General features: G+C 38.5%; 1 protein-coding gene across 9 annotated transcripts in view; it reads right to left on the bottom strand.

Annotated features, from left to right (window-relative positions):
• LOC121329238 (kelch-like protein 5) overlaps positions 1-16,854 on the bottom strand; it is an 83,289-nt gene that overhangs the window by 15,973 nt on the left and 50,462 nt on the right. For all 9 annotated transcript variants that reach the window (XM_041274738.1, XM_041274765.1, XM_041274775.1 and 6 more), the window contains 3 exons: positions 11,152-11,334; positions 7,080-7,216; positions 541-737 (listed from right to left, as the gene is read on the bottom strand). In XM_041274738.1, the coding sequence (XP_041130672.1) occupies positions 541-737; positions 7,080-7,216; positions 11,152-11,334 (517 nt within the window). The remainder of the gene's footprint in view (positions 1-540; positions 738-7,079; positions 7,217-11,151; positions 11,335-16,854) is intronic.

Below are 16,854 nucleotides of genomic sequence, written 5' to 3'. Positions count from 1 at the left end.
GCTGGGTTTAGACTCTAGCCTATTCTGTGCATAACTGTATTCATAAAAGGTAATTTGCCAAATCCTGAAAAAAGCAGGTTAAAAAGACTGTATGGGGGTAGTTAAACTGATCCCAAAAGCAGGGGATCTACACAATGCCAAAAATAGGGGACCTGTGTACCAACTGTAACAAAAGCAAAAACTTCATACATGAACTGAAGCAACAAGAGGCTTTCTATAGATAGTGGTCATGCTGGCAATATGTGTGTAAGTTTGCAGCTTCACCAAGATAAAGGGAATGTGACTCTTTGAACCTTCAAGTATGACTATGGGGTCAATATACCACAGACCATTCACTGATGTGTTTTCTAACTGCCTCAGAAATTATAATAATGAATAATTTGAGCACAGGTTGATCATAACAGTCTACATTTTTTCCTATCCATTTAAAAACATATGTGCTTAATCGATGGCTTTTTCCTTAATTACTGCATCAATCACTGGATTGGACTGAACTTCAAATTACAGTGGGTGAATACCCAGCTCGGAATGGGCACCTACAAGGGTATAACTGTGAGCCACTTTGTGCAGGTCTGTGCAGCCCTGTGCATCAGCAAAGGAACGGATTCCCAGGCAGTTGGAGGGGTGGAGCTGCTTCATCAGGAACCGGCAGCAGGCCTCCACAACCTGGGACAGCTGAAAAAGGCAGGCTGTAGACAGCAAGCTCTCAATGTTGTCTTCTTTAAGCTCCAGATGACCTGACAAAGAAAATGTGAAAGGGTTAAAAGAAAAATGCATTAGAAAACATTTCCAGGACTCCCCTAATTGCATATATGCACCCCTTCAGCCATCAGCCCCGTTACTGGCATATTGCAAAATGCCTAAATGCCTGCTGTTATAGGTATTCTGTTACAAGATTTGACTGATTAAAGGTTTTCAGTCATTTTGTGAAATGATTGTTTCATTCAGTTATTACATGAATGACTAAAAGTTTAATTGCATTTCATGAGATGACTGGCATTAAGAGCATTCTATTATACTATTTGACTGATTAACAGTTAATTAAAAGAGTGAGGAGAATCTGTCATTTTTGTGTTGGCATTGATTACATTAATTTTTTTTAAATGTCAACTTTTCATGATGTTTACTGATTCTCTTGTGGTTTATAATAAGAGATGATCATAATGAAAGATTATAATCAGGGGTTGACATCCCAGAGACCTTGAGACTCAATAGGAAATCATGAGGTTAGACAGGTGTGGGTCACAGCCAGTATGCTTGCCCTTGTAAGTGTGAGCACCCTCACTGCCTACGTGAAAAATATTTCCTTGTTAAATTGTACTGCCGGTACGCATTTGTGTGTTAAAAACAATATGGAAGTCTGCATTCGTTTTCTTATTGGTGAGCATGCACAGTGCACACCAGTTAATTATAATGAGAGATGCTTCTCTCATGGTGCAAGGACTCAGTTTGGGCAGCCAGACTGTTTTTCTTATACTAGGAGGTTCATAAGGAGCATCTCTCACAGTAAATACATACTTCATGAAGTGATGAATGTTTTTTTATACGAAAATGTACATGTATAACAACTTACTTAGAGGCAGAAAACTTCAATAAAAGAACATCATAACAATCCAAATATTTTAGCAAAGAATATTTTAATTCGTTATTTTATGCATTATTGTAACACATGATATATCTCAGACTTAAATTCACTTGAACTGCGGCTTCAGGAATTATAGCCCCAAGTCAGTGACAACACTCTTCCCTCGGGTCATTTTCTACTATAGCCCTCCTCTCCAGTCCATCCATCCACCCATTATATATATATATATATATATATATATTATATATATATATATATATATATATATATATATATATATATATATATATATATATATATATATATATATATATATATATATATAATCGTTATTATCCGTAAGGCATGACAGGGTGTGTTATATACTGGGGCCAACCAAACACCCAGGTGCTCCGCTTCGACTCACCGAAACGAGGCGAAGCGCACACCTATAAGCTCATATATTGTGTGGGACTCACGGAATAACACGCGAATATTCGAGTACCTACATATAACACACCCTGAAGTGCCTTATTGCGCTTATAAAATGGATCAACCAACCCCCCCCCCCCCCCCCCCCCCCCCCCCCCCCCCCAAAAACATGTTTTAATTAATAAAAAAGTAATTTTTATTAAATATCCTTCTACCTCTGCCTCACCTTAGAAAAAATAGTTCCTTAAAACATAAAAAAATAAATAAAAATGAATGAACAAATAAATTCAGATGTTGATTTGAACATTGCCATTGAAAGTGCAGTTTTGATTCGTTATACTTCTTGTAATTCTTGGTTTATTCATTCCGTTTTAAAGTAAAATATTACTGCCCATTTTCATCATGACACAGCACAAATGAGTCTGCCTTTAAAATCATGCAGCACAAATATGACTGCTTTTAAATCACGCAGGCCCGTCCTCACAAGATAGCAATAGTATCAGGTGATGGAATACCGGTTACTTATCAAGCTGACTTTGCAATTTACAGCTTGGTAACGTGTAGAATTACTGGGACAGTGTTAAGAAACAATTAAAAAAAATGCAGGGCACAGCAGAAGACATGATACCCTTGTACCTGGACACATTTAAAAGGTACGGCAGGATCTGTCGAGATGAATTTATAAATGTTCAGCTATCAGATCACAGCATCAGATCCAGTGTCAGCAGGCAGGTAGACACGAACGGACAGCGGGAGCAACGGCAACAAAACATCTTTTAACCCCAAAGTCTCTTTTAAGAGGGACCCAAATCTTCTGTGAAAAGCTGAAAGTTTAATAGATATTTTTTAAACTTCTTATTTTCAAAATGGGATAGGGAAACGTCGTAGTTCAGGGAGAAGGCACAGATCGATCAGAATGGCGAGCTGTGAATTTATTTTAATACTTTTGCTTTTTTTCACTAGTTTAATTAATCATTGGTGTCCGATTCAGATTCATTCAATATCTCATGCACACAAAGTGCCGACCCATGGTGATATGCTGTAATATCAACAACCCCATGTGACCTATTTTGACCAATCAGGATAGAGTATTTAAAATACCCATTTTATATATATATATATATATATATATATATATATATATATATATATATATATATATATATGAATTAGTGGTTGGAAATTCTGGCCTGTGGTTGGTTAAAACCTCATCATAGGAGCAAAAATAGACTGAACCAGGTAATAGTCTCCATCTGTCAGCCTGTGGCTTCGCGCATTATAGCTCCCTGTAGGTCCAGTTCTGGTCCCCATATCATAAGAAAGACAAAGAGGCACTGGAGATAGTACAGAGAGAAACATGATTAATTCCAGGATTGTAGGGTATGTCATATGAAGATAGACTGAGAGCTGAATCTGTAGAGCCTAGAAAGATGAGAGCCAGAGATGACTGAATAGAGGTATTTCAAATTGTCAAGGGGTTTAACAACAGTAACTGCTGAGAATTATTTTTCACAGGTCAGAGAATAGAATCAGGGGCCACGGGTGGAAACTGAAGAAGGGCATATTTCAGAACTGAGGGGAGAATGAGCTTTTTCATGGAAAGAGTGGTGAACCTATGGAACAGACAGAGGTTTCATTTCCCCTAGTAAATGGTTAGAGGCTTTTTGTTTTTCCTCTCCTGAGTGTTAATGGACCACACTTGCATTAAGCGAGCGAGCATTAGTGGGCCGAATGGCCTTTTCTCATTCTAGAATTTCTTAAGTTCTTACTAGTCTTCCCTCGGGTCAATAATTTTCCTCTCTCTCTCTCTCTCTTGAGTGGGATGATGCGATAGGAGAGCATGAATATGGGCCGAACAGCCTTTCCCTAGTAAAGAATAGACATTCCTTAGAAGGGACATGTTTAGATTAGGGGCTGAAGAGAGAGAGGAGGTCCTCTTCGCTCTCTCTCTCTCTCTCTCTCTCTCTCTCTCTCTCTCTCTCTCTCTCTCTCTCTCCTCTATATATATATATATATATATATATATATATAGAGAGAGAGAGAGAGAGACACACACACACACATCCTTCCACTCTCTGTACCAGAGTTCCAGCGATTGGATCGGAACCTGGTCTGGTCTGCATCCATAATATATACATATGCTCCCTCGCAATAAGGCTCTTGTATAACGGTTGTCCATCAAATCAACAGTACAAAGGTTACTCTTGAAATCAGGACTTAAAGGATGTGTTGCAGTAAGAATACCTCTATTAAGAAAGGGGAACAAGACTAAAAGGCTAAAATATGCACAAGAACACAGAAACTAGACTATTGAACAATGGTCAAAGTTGCTTTGGACTGTTGATAGATGGACAACGACACCTGTGTCTTCTGCCTGTTCTGTTGGCAAGTCAACGCTTGTCTTCTTTCTATTCCTTAAGGATATTATCTTAGAGTATTGCTCATCCTTGTTAGACAGCTTTTTGGGTCTTATAGTCCTGGGTTTGTCAATTACAGATGATGTTTCTCTATACATATTGATAATACTTTGGATACTATGTGTGTGTGTGTGTGTCTATATATATATATATATCTATAGACACACACACACACACACACACACACCACACACACACACACACACACACACACACACACACACACACACACACACACACACACACACACACACACACACACACACACACACACACACACACACACACACACACACACACACACACACACACACACACACACACACACACACACACACACACAGTGCCTTGAAAAAGTATTCAGCCCCCATCCCTTTTTTCACATTTAAGAGTCTCACAGCCTGGGATTTTGATGCATTAGATTGGCATCGCACATTCTTCTTCACAGAGTTGAAAGCTTTTGGAATTTTTCTTTTAATTTTCCATGGTGCTCCAGCCATTGCAGATCAGTGGGAAAAAATCCTAATTTAATCTATTTCAAATTCAGAATCTGAGACTCTTAAATGTGAAAAAAGGGATGTGGGCTGAATACCTTTTCAAGGTGTGTATATATATATATATATATTATTATTATAGTACCTATAGAAAGTCTACAACCCCTTGAACTTTTTTCACATTTTGTTGTGTCAGTGCCTCAGAGTTTCATGCATTTAAATGAGGATTTTTTTTTTTTTCTTATCTACACACCGTACTCCACACTGTTAAGGGGAAAAAAGTTTTTATTGTGAACAAAATTACACGTTAAAAATGCACAACTGAAGGATCGTAATTGGATAAGTCTCCACCCCCCTGAGTTCATACTTGGTGGAAGCCCCTTTGGCAGCAATTACAGCTGTGAGTCTGCTGGGATAGTGCTCTACCAACTTTGCGGCAATATTTGACCATTCTTCTTTACAAAACTGTTCAAGCTTTGTCAAGTTCCTTGGGGAGCGTTGATGGACGGCAATCTTCAAGACATGCCACAAATTTTCGACTGGATTTAGGTCGGGGCTCTGACTGGGCCACTCAAGGACATTTACCTTTTAGCTTCCTTAGCCACTCCAGTGCAGCTTTGTCTGTGTGCTTTGGGTCGTTGTCATGCTGAAAGGTGAACTTCCTTCCCAGTTTCAGCTTTCTTGCAGAGGGCAGCAGGTTTTCCTCAAGGCCTTCTCTGTACTTTGCTCCATTCATTTTCCCTTCTATCTTGACAAGTGTCCCATGCCGATGAGAAACATCCCCATAACATGATGCTGCCACCACCATGGTTCACAGTAGGGATGGTGTTCTTTGGGTGATGCACTGTATTGGGTTTGCGCCAAACATAACGCTTTGCATTTAGGCCAAAAAGTTCCATTTTAGTTTCGCCAGACCACAAAACTTCTTGAGTGTTTTTTTGCATACTTCAAATGAGATTCAAGATGGGCTTTCTTGAGTAATGGTTTCCTTCTTGCCACCCTACCATACAGGCCAGATTTGTGGAGTGTTTGGGATATTGTTGTCACATGCACACTTTGACCAGTCTTGGCCATAAAAGCCTGTAGCTCTTGCAAAGTTGCCATTGGCCTTATTGTAGCCTCTCTGATCAGTCTCCTTCTTGCTCGGTCATCCAGTTTGGAGGGACGGCCTGATCTAGGCAGGGTCTTGGTGGTGCAGTACACCTTCCACTTCTTAATAATCGTCTTGACCATGCTCCAAGGGATATTCAAGGCCTTTGGTATTTTTTTATATCCATCCCTTGATCTTTGCCTTTCAAGAACTTTGTCCTGGAGTTCTTTTGAAAGTGCCTTGGTGCTCATGGTTGAGTCTGCTTTGAAATGTACTACCCAGGAGAGGGAACCTACATGAACTGCTGAATTTATCCTGAAATCATATGAATCACTACAATTTAACATAGGTGGAGGCCACTTAACTTGGTGTGTGATTTTGAAGGTGATTGGTTACACCTGAGCTAATTTAGGATTGCTATTACAAGGGGGGTGAACACTTAGCCAACCAAGTTATTTCAGTTTTTATTTTTAATTAATGTTCTACAAATTTCTAGAATATTTTTTTCACTTGGAAGTTGTGGGGTAGGATGTGTAGATATATGAAAAAAAAAAAAAAAGCATTTTAATTCCAGGCTGTAAGGCAACAAAAGGTGAACATTTTAAAAGGGGGTGTAGACTTTCTATAGGTACTGTATATATATTCAGAAATGCAATTTGTGCTCATGCCAAAGTGAAAACTGCGTTAAAAAAAAACGGGACTGTGATCAACAGCCTGGAAACACTACTTTTTATCCATCATGTCAGGATGCAAATTTAGAGTAACATTAACTCAGCCATAAGTCTCCAGAACCGCTCAAGAAAGCCTTTAGGCTAACCTTGCTCGTCAACCTTGCTCTCCAGTTGGCTATCTTTGAGACTTAAATCAGAGGAACAGTTTTCTCACAGACACTCATAGGAAGTCAAAGGAAACACTGCTACTTGCAGTTGCCTCAGTTACAAAACACTTAAATCCCCGGTAATAAATGGAGAATTAAAACGGTGTGCAACAAAAAAAAAACTAGCAAACTTGTAGAAAAGAGCGTTCTATTCACAAGTACTGTAGGGTTTGTCGCATCCCAGCACTGTTCTGCAGCTCTTTACCTGTGTACGCATACTGCACCAGAGCCCACAGTGCGTTTGGATCCACACCTTCCATCTTGATTTCTTCTTGCTTTGCCTCCCGCAAATCATTGGTAAACATGGCAGCAAAGTAGTCAGAAACCGAGGAAAGAACCAACCTGGAAAATCAAAAAGGGTCCAAAAAATTTGAAACAATGTTCCGCAAATTATGTTTTTTTTTTCGATTCCATTATACCCAAGTATTTTGAAGAATGCATTCTTTGTTTGAGAAACCACTTCCATGCTCCAGCAGTCCCCTGCACATACAGAAAATAATAGGGTTATTTTACCATAATGATCCTTTTCAAAGCTGTAAGTTTGGCCTCCTTGAGATTTTAAAGTAGGGAATGTTTCCATACAGTGCTACTGTGCTGTACATATACTCTAAACATACTTTTTACACGTTTCAGTGCACACAAAGTTTTTCCTGCAATAAAGAGAGCCGTTCAGCCCATTTAGGATAGTCTATTAGTAACGTCATGGCATTACCTATTTTTCTTTTCCATAAAGATTACAGCAGACACACTGGCAGATTCAAATATTGCCAGTGTGTACACTACTAATATGTGTTCAAGGTTCTGAAGGTTCTATTTTTATATAGCACCTTTTATAGTGGACCACCATCACAAAGCGCTCTACAAGATATGAGACTAGGGTGTGTGAACTGCATCAGCTGCAGAGTCACTTACAACAACATCTCACCTGAAAGATGGAGCACAAGGAGGTTAAGTGACTTGCTCAGGGTCACACAATGAATCAGTGACTGAGCTGGGATTTGAACCAGGGACCTCCTGGTTACAAGCCTGTTTTTTTTTTAACCACTGGACCACACAGCCTCCAAACATATCAAAACATATCAAATCATATCAAAACAGTGCATGTCTCTTTCTTGTTTGTATCTATATAACATGCCATAGAGGGTCCTGTAGTAACAATTTGCACAAAGGTTATATTCAGATTTGCCAGTTAGATCTATAAAGCAGACAGTTCAGTAGCATACTAAGTTAATGTTGCAGTACTGCATGGAAAGCAGTTGGTGTTAAACTCCCTGCACTATTGGTCTATAAACAGTACGTCTGGACGGTCCTGGAGAGTATCCACCTGGACCCCAGCTGGTCATCTAAAGACAGGATTGACATGTGTATACACATAGTGGGCTGGACATTTTAAAGCCCTATACAGTAGATTCACCTATTATCAATTTAAAGGTTTTCAGATTTTGAAGGTAAATCACAAGGGCCCCCTTTGACTCCTGGACACTAGCCACTAAGCCAGCACTAAACAAGCAATTGCTCTACCTTTTTATAGCTTGTATTAAATTGTATAACAGTTTTAGTAGTGTAATTTACTACAACAGATATTCCCAGTGTTTTACAAATCACACAGATTTAGTTGGCCCTTTAACAAATTGCATCCTACTACCCATGTACCATTACGTTTCAGTTGTCATTACATGCCTTTTTAGTCAGTTTCCCATCTGGTAACCAGATGGATGTAAAATAGGGATCTGGCAAACTGTATTAGTTGTAGAGCTATTTCAACTTCCTAACTGAAGTTAACAAGGAACAAACTAAATGTAAACCAGTTTAAGAGCAAGATTTAAATTATGTCAGGAATGAGTCGACAGCAATACTCTGCCTTTCCCATGCTCCCCTTTTTAATTTACTGTAGTTCTCGAATGCCAATCTTCATCATTTCACTGAATTTAAATTCAAGGCATCCTTTATTGCTATCCTACTGTCAACTGTACATGTTCAGTGAGCAGGGAACATACTGAGAAACATAACACAGTCTAATGGAGTCTACTGTGAAAATTCTGACTGCATTTTATAATTCCTCATTACCACACCGAATGTTCAGTACTACAGAACACTATGCTCTGTGTTTGTTATATAAGAGATCTTTATACTAAGTTGCAATGCAAAGATGAGAAAACACACACACACACACACACACACATCTTGTAGATGGCATTTATACTGTATTAACCTCCTTTTTTTTAAAGAGGAAAGAGGTATCTAAGCAGCTAAAGTACAAAGCAAACGATCATACTACGTCTTCTTTCCAATGTTGGCCTTGTTGAAATAGAAGAACAACTGTACTGACTCTAATACAACTGTGCTGACTCCAATGCAACTGTACTGACTCCAATGACTTGGCACTTCCATAGGCACCCAATATAACATATATAGATTTCAATTTTATACCATCCTGGACACTCATCTACAGCTTCAGAATACAATAGAGAATGCTGGTACAGCAGGGGAACTTGCTGAACGAATTCTACAGTAAAGTACATGTGCTAAGAGGTATATTATTAAGTAGACTGGCTTCCAATCTGCTTTGCTTTCTATCTCAACAGCTCTTTTCCCTTGAGTGTTACTAAAAACTCAATTTCGATTTATTTTTTCTCTGTGTCATTCACTGAAGAGAATTTGAGACGATGTTTCTATTTCAAACCAAATTTAAAGCTGCAGATTGTAAAGAAATGTGATGAAAATAAAATATGTATTTTAGGGGGAAAGGGGCTGCGTCTGACTGACAGAATCTATTTTCAACACAGCTTCAGGTATTTCAGTAGTTAACAAGAGAACACACCTGTGCTTGAAACCCCTAGAAGAGAAAACAGACCAGGAGGAGCAGAGGGTTGGGGGATGGGTGTGGTGGCGTGCTTTCATCTAAACATCAACAACAAATAAATAAAGCACAAAACCACAGCTGAACAGCTATTTGAACTATAACAAAATTGGCACCTCTGAGAGAATGGTTTGTACACATGATGTAAGACAGATGAGCAGTGACTGTACAGTGAAAGCAGTATATACTGTACACAGTACTGTGCTTGTTAATGGTATCTCAACTTGAAACGCAGATAACTGCATTCTATGTATTTAATATGGTCATAGGATAAATTAAACATCCTTTTTAACACGGACCCAAGGGACATGATAAGCAATGCCAAACTAAGTCAAATGTAAGGGGTCATTTGGGGAATCCAAATTTGGAGCATTACAGAAACCAGAAATTAAGAGCTTCTTCTGGCCAGCACGCACTGGCCAGGATGTCATGTTTTTGAAAGCAGCTCTTTAGATATCTGCCCAAGCTTGTTATACAGCCATCATCACCAATGCCTTGCAGCTGGATTACTTACAGTAGGTCATTATAAAATGAAAAAATCCTTGTTACACAACATTGGTTTAATACTACTGTAACCCTATTGTCTTTCCTAGGTTCGAGTAGTATCTCGGGGTGAGGTTGCATCATGGTATATCTACTCTGCCACCTTTGTAAAGGAACCTCTTGTCTGTTTGGGGTGATCACTCTTAAAGTTATTTCAGTAGTTTTACATGAAAGACGGTGACATGCCAAAAAAAGTCCAGCTTTAACATTCCCAAGTCTTACAGTTTTACTTTACATAAGGTAATCCAAGACTAGTTCTAAACCAGCCATAAGGACATAGATTTCAATCCCAATAAAACAAAACAATGTAAATCTTTTGACAATACCAATAAATATACAGTCTTAATAAAAAAATAAAAATAAAATAGTGTGCTGTCTATTTGGATCAGTGGTCGACATTCTGTTTGTCTGTTCGTGAGATGTATTTCAGACACTTAGGGAAATACTGAGACCAAAGCACAGTCTTAGATAAGGACTAATGAACAGCAAAAGGCTCTGATAAGAGCTTCCAACACTTTCCAGTGTTTCAGGAAGCAAAATTCATGGGTAAAATCCAAGAGAGAAATAATACAAAAGAAAATAACAAAAACCTTACTTGTCTTGGTGAAATTATGATAAAATGTAATTATTTGTTAAAGAAAACACAGTTCAGCTCTTTGAAATAGTTTATGCTTTTAAGGTTTTCAGCAACACTTTTTGAAGTGTTGCAAATCTGTATAATTAAGACAAAGGAATATGTTTTGGGGACATGCAATCAGGATCAGTATTTGACACTGTGTGTGTGATTGGGATTATAGGGTCAGTATTTCACTGCACTAGGGGAAAAGGGCAGTATCATTATTCTGTGCTGCATATTTATATAATTTTTTTTTACCTGTGAGCTGGAATCTTGCGGTCCCCTGCCACCAGCACCACGTCACACAGCTGCTTGTGCCTCAGATAGTTTTCCATCTTCTTAAAGGTCTGCTCCGCATGGTTCAGAGCCTGGAAGTATTCGTCTGGGGCACACGTCTCCATAATGTGGCATGTGGACAGAGTTTGACTGCTATTGGAGGTCCTGCATTGGGAAGAACAGAAAATATGCTCACATAGTATATATATGCTTAACTCTGCAACAAAAATACTGACTATGAGTGCTGCATACATTAATTTAATTAGGAATTTAAAGAACTTAACTCTAAACAGGAAACAGGCCTGCTGAACTTATCTTTGCGGAAAACGTAAGTACAGTATAAAGATGTAATTCTATCAAGGGTTTCTGATGACAAACAAACCACAAGAGTGCTACTTTAAGTTATAATACATTGTTACAGATTAAAAAGACAGAACAAACTGAATTTCTTAAGTTTCACTGACTAAAGGATGTTGTTTATTTCGGCAATGTTTTTTTTTTTTTTTGGGTAGAAAAGTTATTCCAGTTCAAAAGGACCAAGGGAGATTGCTCAAACCAAGGTTTAAAATTATACAAAAATAATTTGTATAGGTCACTACTCCTATGGAGAAAAATTATTGAAGGAAAATTGCATGGAAATCCAAATCACTATACTTTATTATTATTTTTATAAGACATGTGAACTCTTTTGCATTCACTTTGATTGAGATTTCACATCTTGTTATCTTATGAAATGGTACAGTTTGGAACTAGGTACAGTACCCTTTTATTTTAACATCACATCCATTATTTATTTTTTTCTCAAGTGATCTATGTTCTTTGGGCTAAAGATTAGATGATTCGTTGGTTACTTTTCGGTGACCTTGCAAAGGTTGAAGTAGTTCAGCTAGCTTGTGATGTCAACACTATTAATCCTTTTTCCATAGCTTTATTTAACAATGAATCACATTTTGAGGCAGAGCAAGATTTTCCCAAATGACCCACACAAAACTCGTAAACATTATTCATATCCTGAAGCAAAACCCATAACATTCAAGAAGTCACTATTAAATCTTATACTCTACGTTGGGCATAATAATATTAACCTTAAAAGCCATTCCTAAATGTAATTTAAACCTGCGTTTGCAGATGTGACTTCTGAGTCCCACGGATCTCATTATTTCATTAACTTACTGTATATTCAGTAACACTGACTTGTGTTATATACAAATAGAATACTTCTTATCAAAATGTGCAGGCGTTTGCAGCCTGTTAATAGCAGAATTGACTTTGAATTCCGCTGATTTTCTGTACTCAAAGAGAACTTTTCATTCACAATTAATCCTACCACAAACGGACTACACAACACCTGGGAGTTCTCAGATAAGACCTGTACCTCATTTGTAACAGGTACCTGATGCTTGTGAAAAGATGCTACAGCTGACATTCCAACACTTCACCTCATTTAACTAGTGTAGCTATTGTTTTCACTGCAGGACATACTGTAGCTAAAGCACAGCATATTATACAGCCTATACACTGGACTTTTCATACATTACATGTGCATAAAACAAACATATTTATGACTAGGAGTAACCTTTGATGAAATGCACTACTTTTCAAATAATGCATTGCATTAATCTACATCTGTAAAAGCTTCTTTGTTTTATTACTTTGATTTACAGGATATCTGAAAGTGGAAACTTCATGAGCTAACCAGCCTATGGAATTGCTTTTTTTTTTTTTTTTGGTCTTGTTTGTGTGTCCTTCAAGTCTCTCTTTCTGCTTGCTGGCAACAACGAAGCAGTGTTGGTTTCGCTCCATTCCGATTCAGTCAATCACAGTGCTTGATACAGTGGTTCTTAGAATGCAGTCATAAGAAACGAAATATTCTTTACAAAGGAATAACAAATCAAAGCTAACACTTATCCTTTTGTTCCTTTCAATCCATAATGCAATTACATGCAGCCCCCAGTAGCACTATTTACATGACAATCAGTTAAGCTGGATTTGGTTCTGCTGAGGTAGTGACAAAGAACAGAATTGTGCGTATGTCATTGCAAGGCTGGATTGGTACTTGTTCTTGAGTAAAACTGTAAGCAGACAAAATTCATTGTGAAATTGTAGGGCTGTGTTCGAAGGTTTGAAGGTTTGAAGGTTTGTCCGCTAGCCAGGAATTCAAAGGTAGGTTTAAAACTTTGAAGGTTCGTCAGGTGGCATTCACGCACTGTTTTTTTTTTTTTTCTTTTCTATCTGTTAACAGAAACCGTTGGACAATGTGTGAATACTACAAAATCACACATTAAATGTCACTCACATGCAAACATTGGATCTTTGGATTTGTATAATGCATATCACGTAAACAAAAGTTGTTTGTATTAAAATATGCTAGCAAATCGTTATACGCAGCAACTCTATATGGCGCTGCTGCCGTGTATGGAGCAGGGTATAGCATCCAAAGCACTGGGGTGGTACCTATAGCGGCTGTAGTGCTTCAGTAAAATATGTACTGAATATCTAGTGTACAAGACAGTGTAAGAGAAGTGCTATGGTAGAATATGTTTGGAACATACAAAATATACGCTAACACTAATAATTTTAACTTTAATTTCGAAAACTGAGCACTGTCTGCCCTTCCCCCCTCCAGCTTGTGTTATCTAGAGGCACCCCTTTCATTTCATCATTCGCCATCCCAACAGCACTAACTGTGTAATATTAGTTCATGTAAACACCTTATTCTGAATACTTGCCTTTGCCTATCCCTGCGAGACTTTCTTTTAGGAATTTTTAAAGCAAAATAACTGACCTTTTCAGGCTGGCTGTTTTTAGATCGGCTTGCTCTGCTGGGGAAACTGACGTTGTTGTGCTGAACTTGGCCCGTATAGAATATACGCAGGAGGAAAGTGTTAAATGCTATAAGCGTCCTGTATTTTGAGGAGACTGCCTCTTTCCAGCACTGATTTTCCTTCATGCTTTTGTTTGCTAATATATTATTACTGGATACAAGTACAACTGTTTGTAATAGCCCAATTTACAGGCTAATTTACAACATGAACCTGGGACTTAGCAAACATTTTGGGCCTCATTCACTAAACAGTGGTAACGTGTTTTGCACGCAGTAAGTCCCTTTACTGTGTGCTTTGTGCACCTGCTGTATTCACTAACCAGTGGCAGGCAACCTAGCACGTGGAAAAAAAAAACGGTGTGGAAAAAGTACAGCGTTCGAGTCATTTAAATATAATGAATAATGTTAATGAATGGAAATGTAAGCAAATTACATCAGAAGATACTGCAAGGAAGGTATTTGATATGCAAACCATATTAACTTTACTAGGTGCCTCAGCGAATGTTAAAAGTACCTCTTATTGAAACCTAGTGGTGACACAGAAGCAGCAGAAGAGCTGCACAGGAGAGCAGAGAGTCAGGGAGAGATTTTCAGACCAGGCTGACGTGACTAGGGCTGTGTGAGGAGGAGGTAATAACTAGATACAGAATGAGCACAGATTATACTAGCCTTATATGTAGGGCCCCGGAAAATTCATGATATCACGAATTTCACAGAAATGATGTATTTGACTGCCTACCAGAACAAAATATGCATTTTATTTTTCCTTACAGTATTTTACATTACTCTTCACCTCCCCTGTTCATGTCATACTTTTATCAAGTAGAAGCAACGCTACAGTAGCTGTACACGGTCATTAAAGTAGGCTATGCTTAAAATAGCTTTCAAATATACAAAAGAAAATTATGGAAACCATAAAGGTCCAATTCATTAATGTAGATTCAGAGTTGAGGTGCAGTCATAAATAAAAGCAGTCAAAACGACATCACTTTTTTTTTTTTTTTTTTTTTTTTTTTTTTTGTAAGTTGCCAATTGTTTTTATAAATGTTTCTCTCAATTTGGAATACCCAATTATTTTTAGGCTCAGCTCACTGCTACTACCTCCGCACATAGTTGGTGAAGACAAACATACGCTGTCCTCCGAAGCGCGTGCCATCAGCAGACTGCTTCTTTACACACTGCAGGCCCACCATGCAGCCAGCTCACAGCTACAGCGTCAGAGGATATCGCAGCTCTGGGTAAGCCCGCAGGAGGCCGGCCAGACTACAGGGGTCGTTGGTGCGCGGTGAGCCGAGGACACCCTGGCTGATGTAAGCTCCCCCCTGGACAGTGCTCGGCCAACTGTACGCCCGTCCCCTGGGAGCTCACGTCCACAGTCGGCAGTGGAATAGCCTGGACTCGAACCAACAACGTCCAGGCTATAGGGCGCATCCTGCACACCACGCGGAGCGCATTTACCGGATGTGCCACTTAGGAGCCCCCCAACATCACTTTTTTAACATTGAAAAAATTGACGTTTCGCCAAACACTTTTGATGAATATTACAAAATAAATCAGAGGGAGATCAAGTTGAACAAACAAATATTTCTTTGGATTTGTAGAGTTAAACATAAATGTTCCATTAATAATTACTTTCTCTGCTTTGACTGTCTCGCAGGATGCTGACACCCCCCACACCCTCCTCTTCCCACACTCACTGTGATAAACTCAGAGCCATACTCACCTTTTAGAGATATCTCTAAATGAACAAGAAGTTATTTTGAGACATCTTAAAATGTTTTAGAGATATCTTTAAATGAACAGGAAGTCATTTAGCTGTATCTTCAAATGACTTAGAAATATCTTTAAATATTTGAAGATATCTTTAAATATTTGAAGATATCTTTAAGTATTTGAAGATATCTGGAAATGATTTATAAGTATCTTCAAATATTTAGAGATATTTATCAATTAATTTGAGATCTCTAAATGGTAATTTGGCAAGCCAGCCATTGTGGTTTGGCTTCCCCCTGCCATGTGGCAATTCTGGTCATTTACCACCTTTTAATGTTTACCTCCTAAAGACCCAAAACGTAAATATTATACACGAAAGCTACTCGGCTGAGCCTGTGACACAGTCATGCCCGCCCCTGGAGGGTATAAAAGAACTGCGCGCACAAATCTCTGTCATTTTTCCTTCAAGCCCGCTGCAATCGTGGACGCAGCGACCTTGAAGGGTAATGGTTACATTTCTATTTCAGGGAACCAGGCTTATGATAATAACCTAACGTTCCTAGTAGGAATGGGAATTTTAAACGTTTAACTCTAAATAAGTGGTTAAACATTGAATAATATGCTAGACATATAATGTCACGTGACAAATTTCACTAAACGCATATTTCTTAAATGTATTAATTTTAGTAATTTATCATCATGTACAGCAGTCCGTCTCCTATCCTAGTGCTCTGGTGCCACAGTAAGGGCAGACATTATAAAAAGGAAGGGGTTTGGCAAGTGCCTCCAAGCAGCTTTTCTAATTGGTGCAACAGAAAAATTGACATTGGGGCAGGTTTTATTCTCTGTCGATCTGGCGCTTCATTGGTGCACTCTGTTTTTCATTGCTGTAGTGGGCGTGGTATGGTATACATATCCAGTGCCTTGTAGAAAATTAATTAAAAATAAAAACTGAAATAGCTTGGCTGGATAAGTGTCCACCCCCCTTGCAATAGCAATCCTAAATTAGTTCAGGTGTAACCAATCGTCTTCAAAATCACACACCAAGTGGCCTCCATCTGTGTTAAATTGTAGTGATTCACATGATTTCAGGATAAATTCAGCAGTTCCTGTAGGTTCCCTCTGCTGGGTAGTGCATTTCAAAGCAA

The sequence above is a fragment of the Polyodon spathula genome, chromosome 2 (assembly GCF_017654505.1).
Source record: "Polyodon spathula isolate WHYD16114869_AA chromosome 2, ASM1765450v1, whole genome shotgun sequence".
Classification (NCBI taxonomy): domain Eukaryota; kingdom Metazoa; phylum Chordata; class Actinopteri; order Acipenseriformes; family Polyodontidae; genus Polyodon; species Polyodon spathula.
This window is presented reverse-complemented; position numbering and strand designations above follow the sequence as displayed.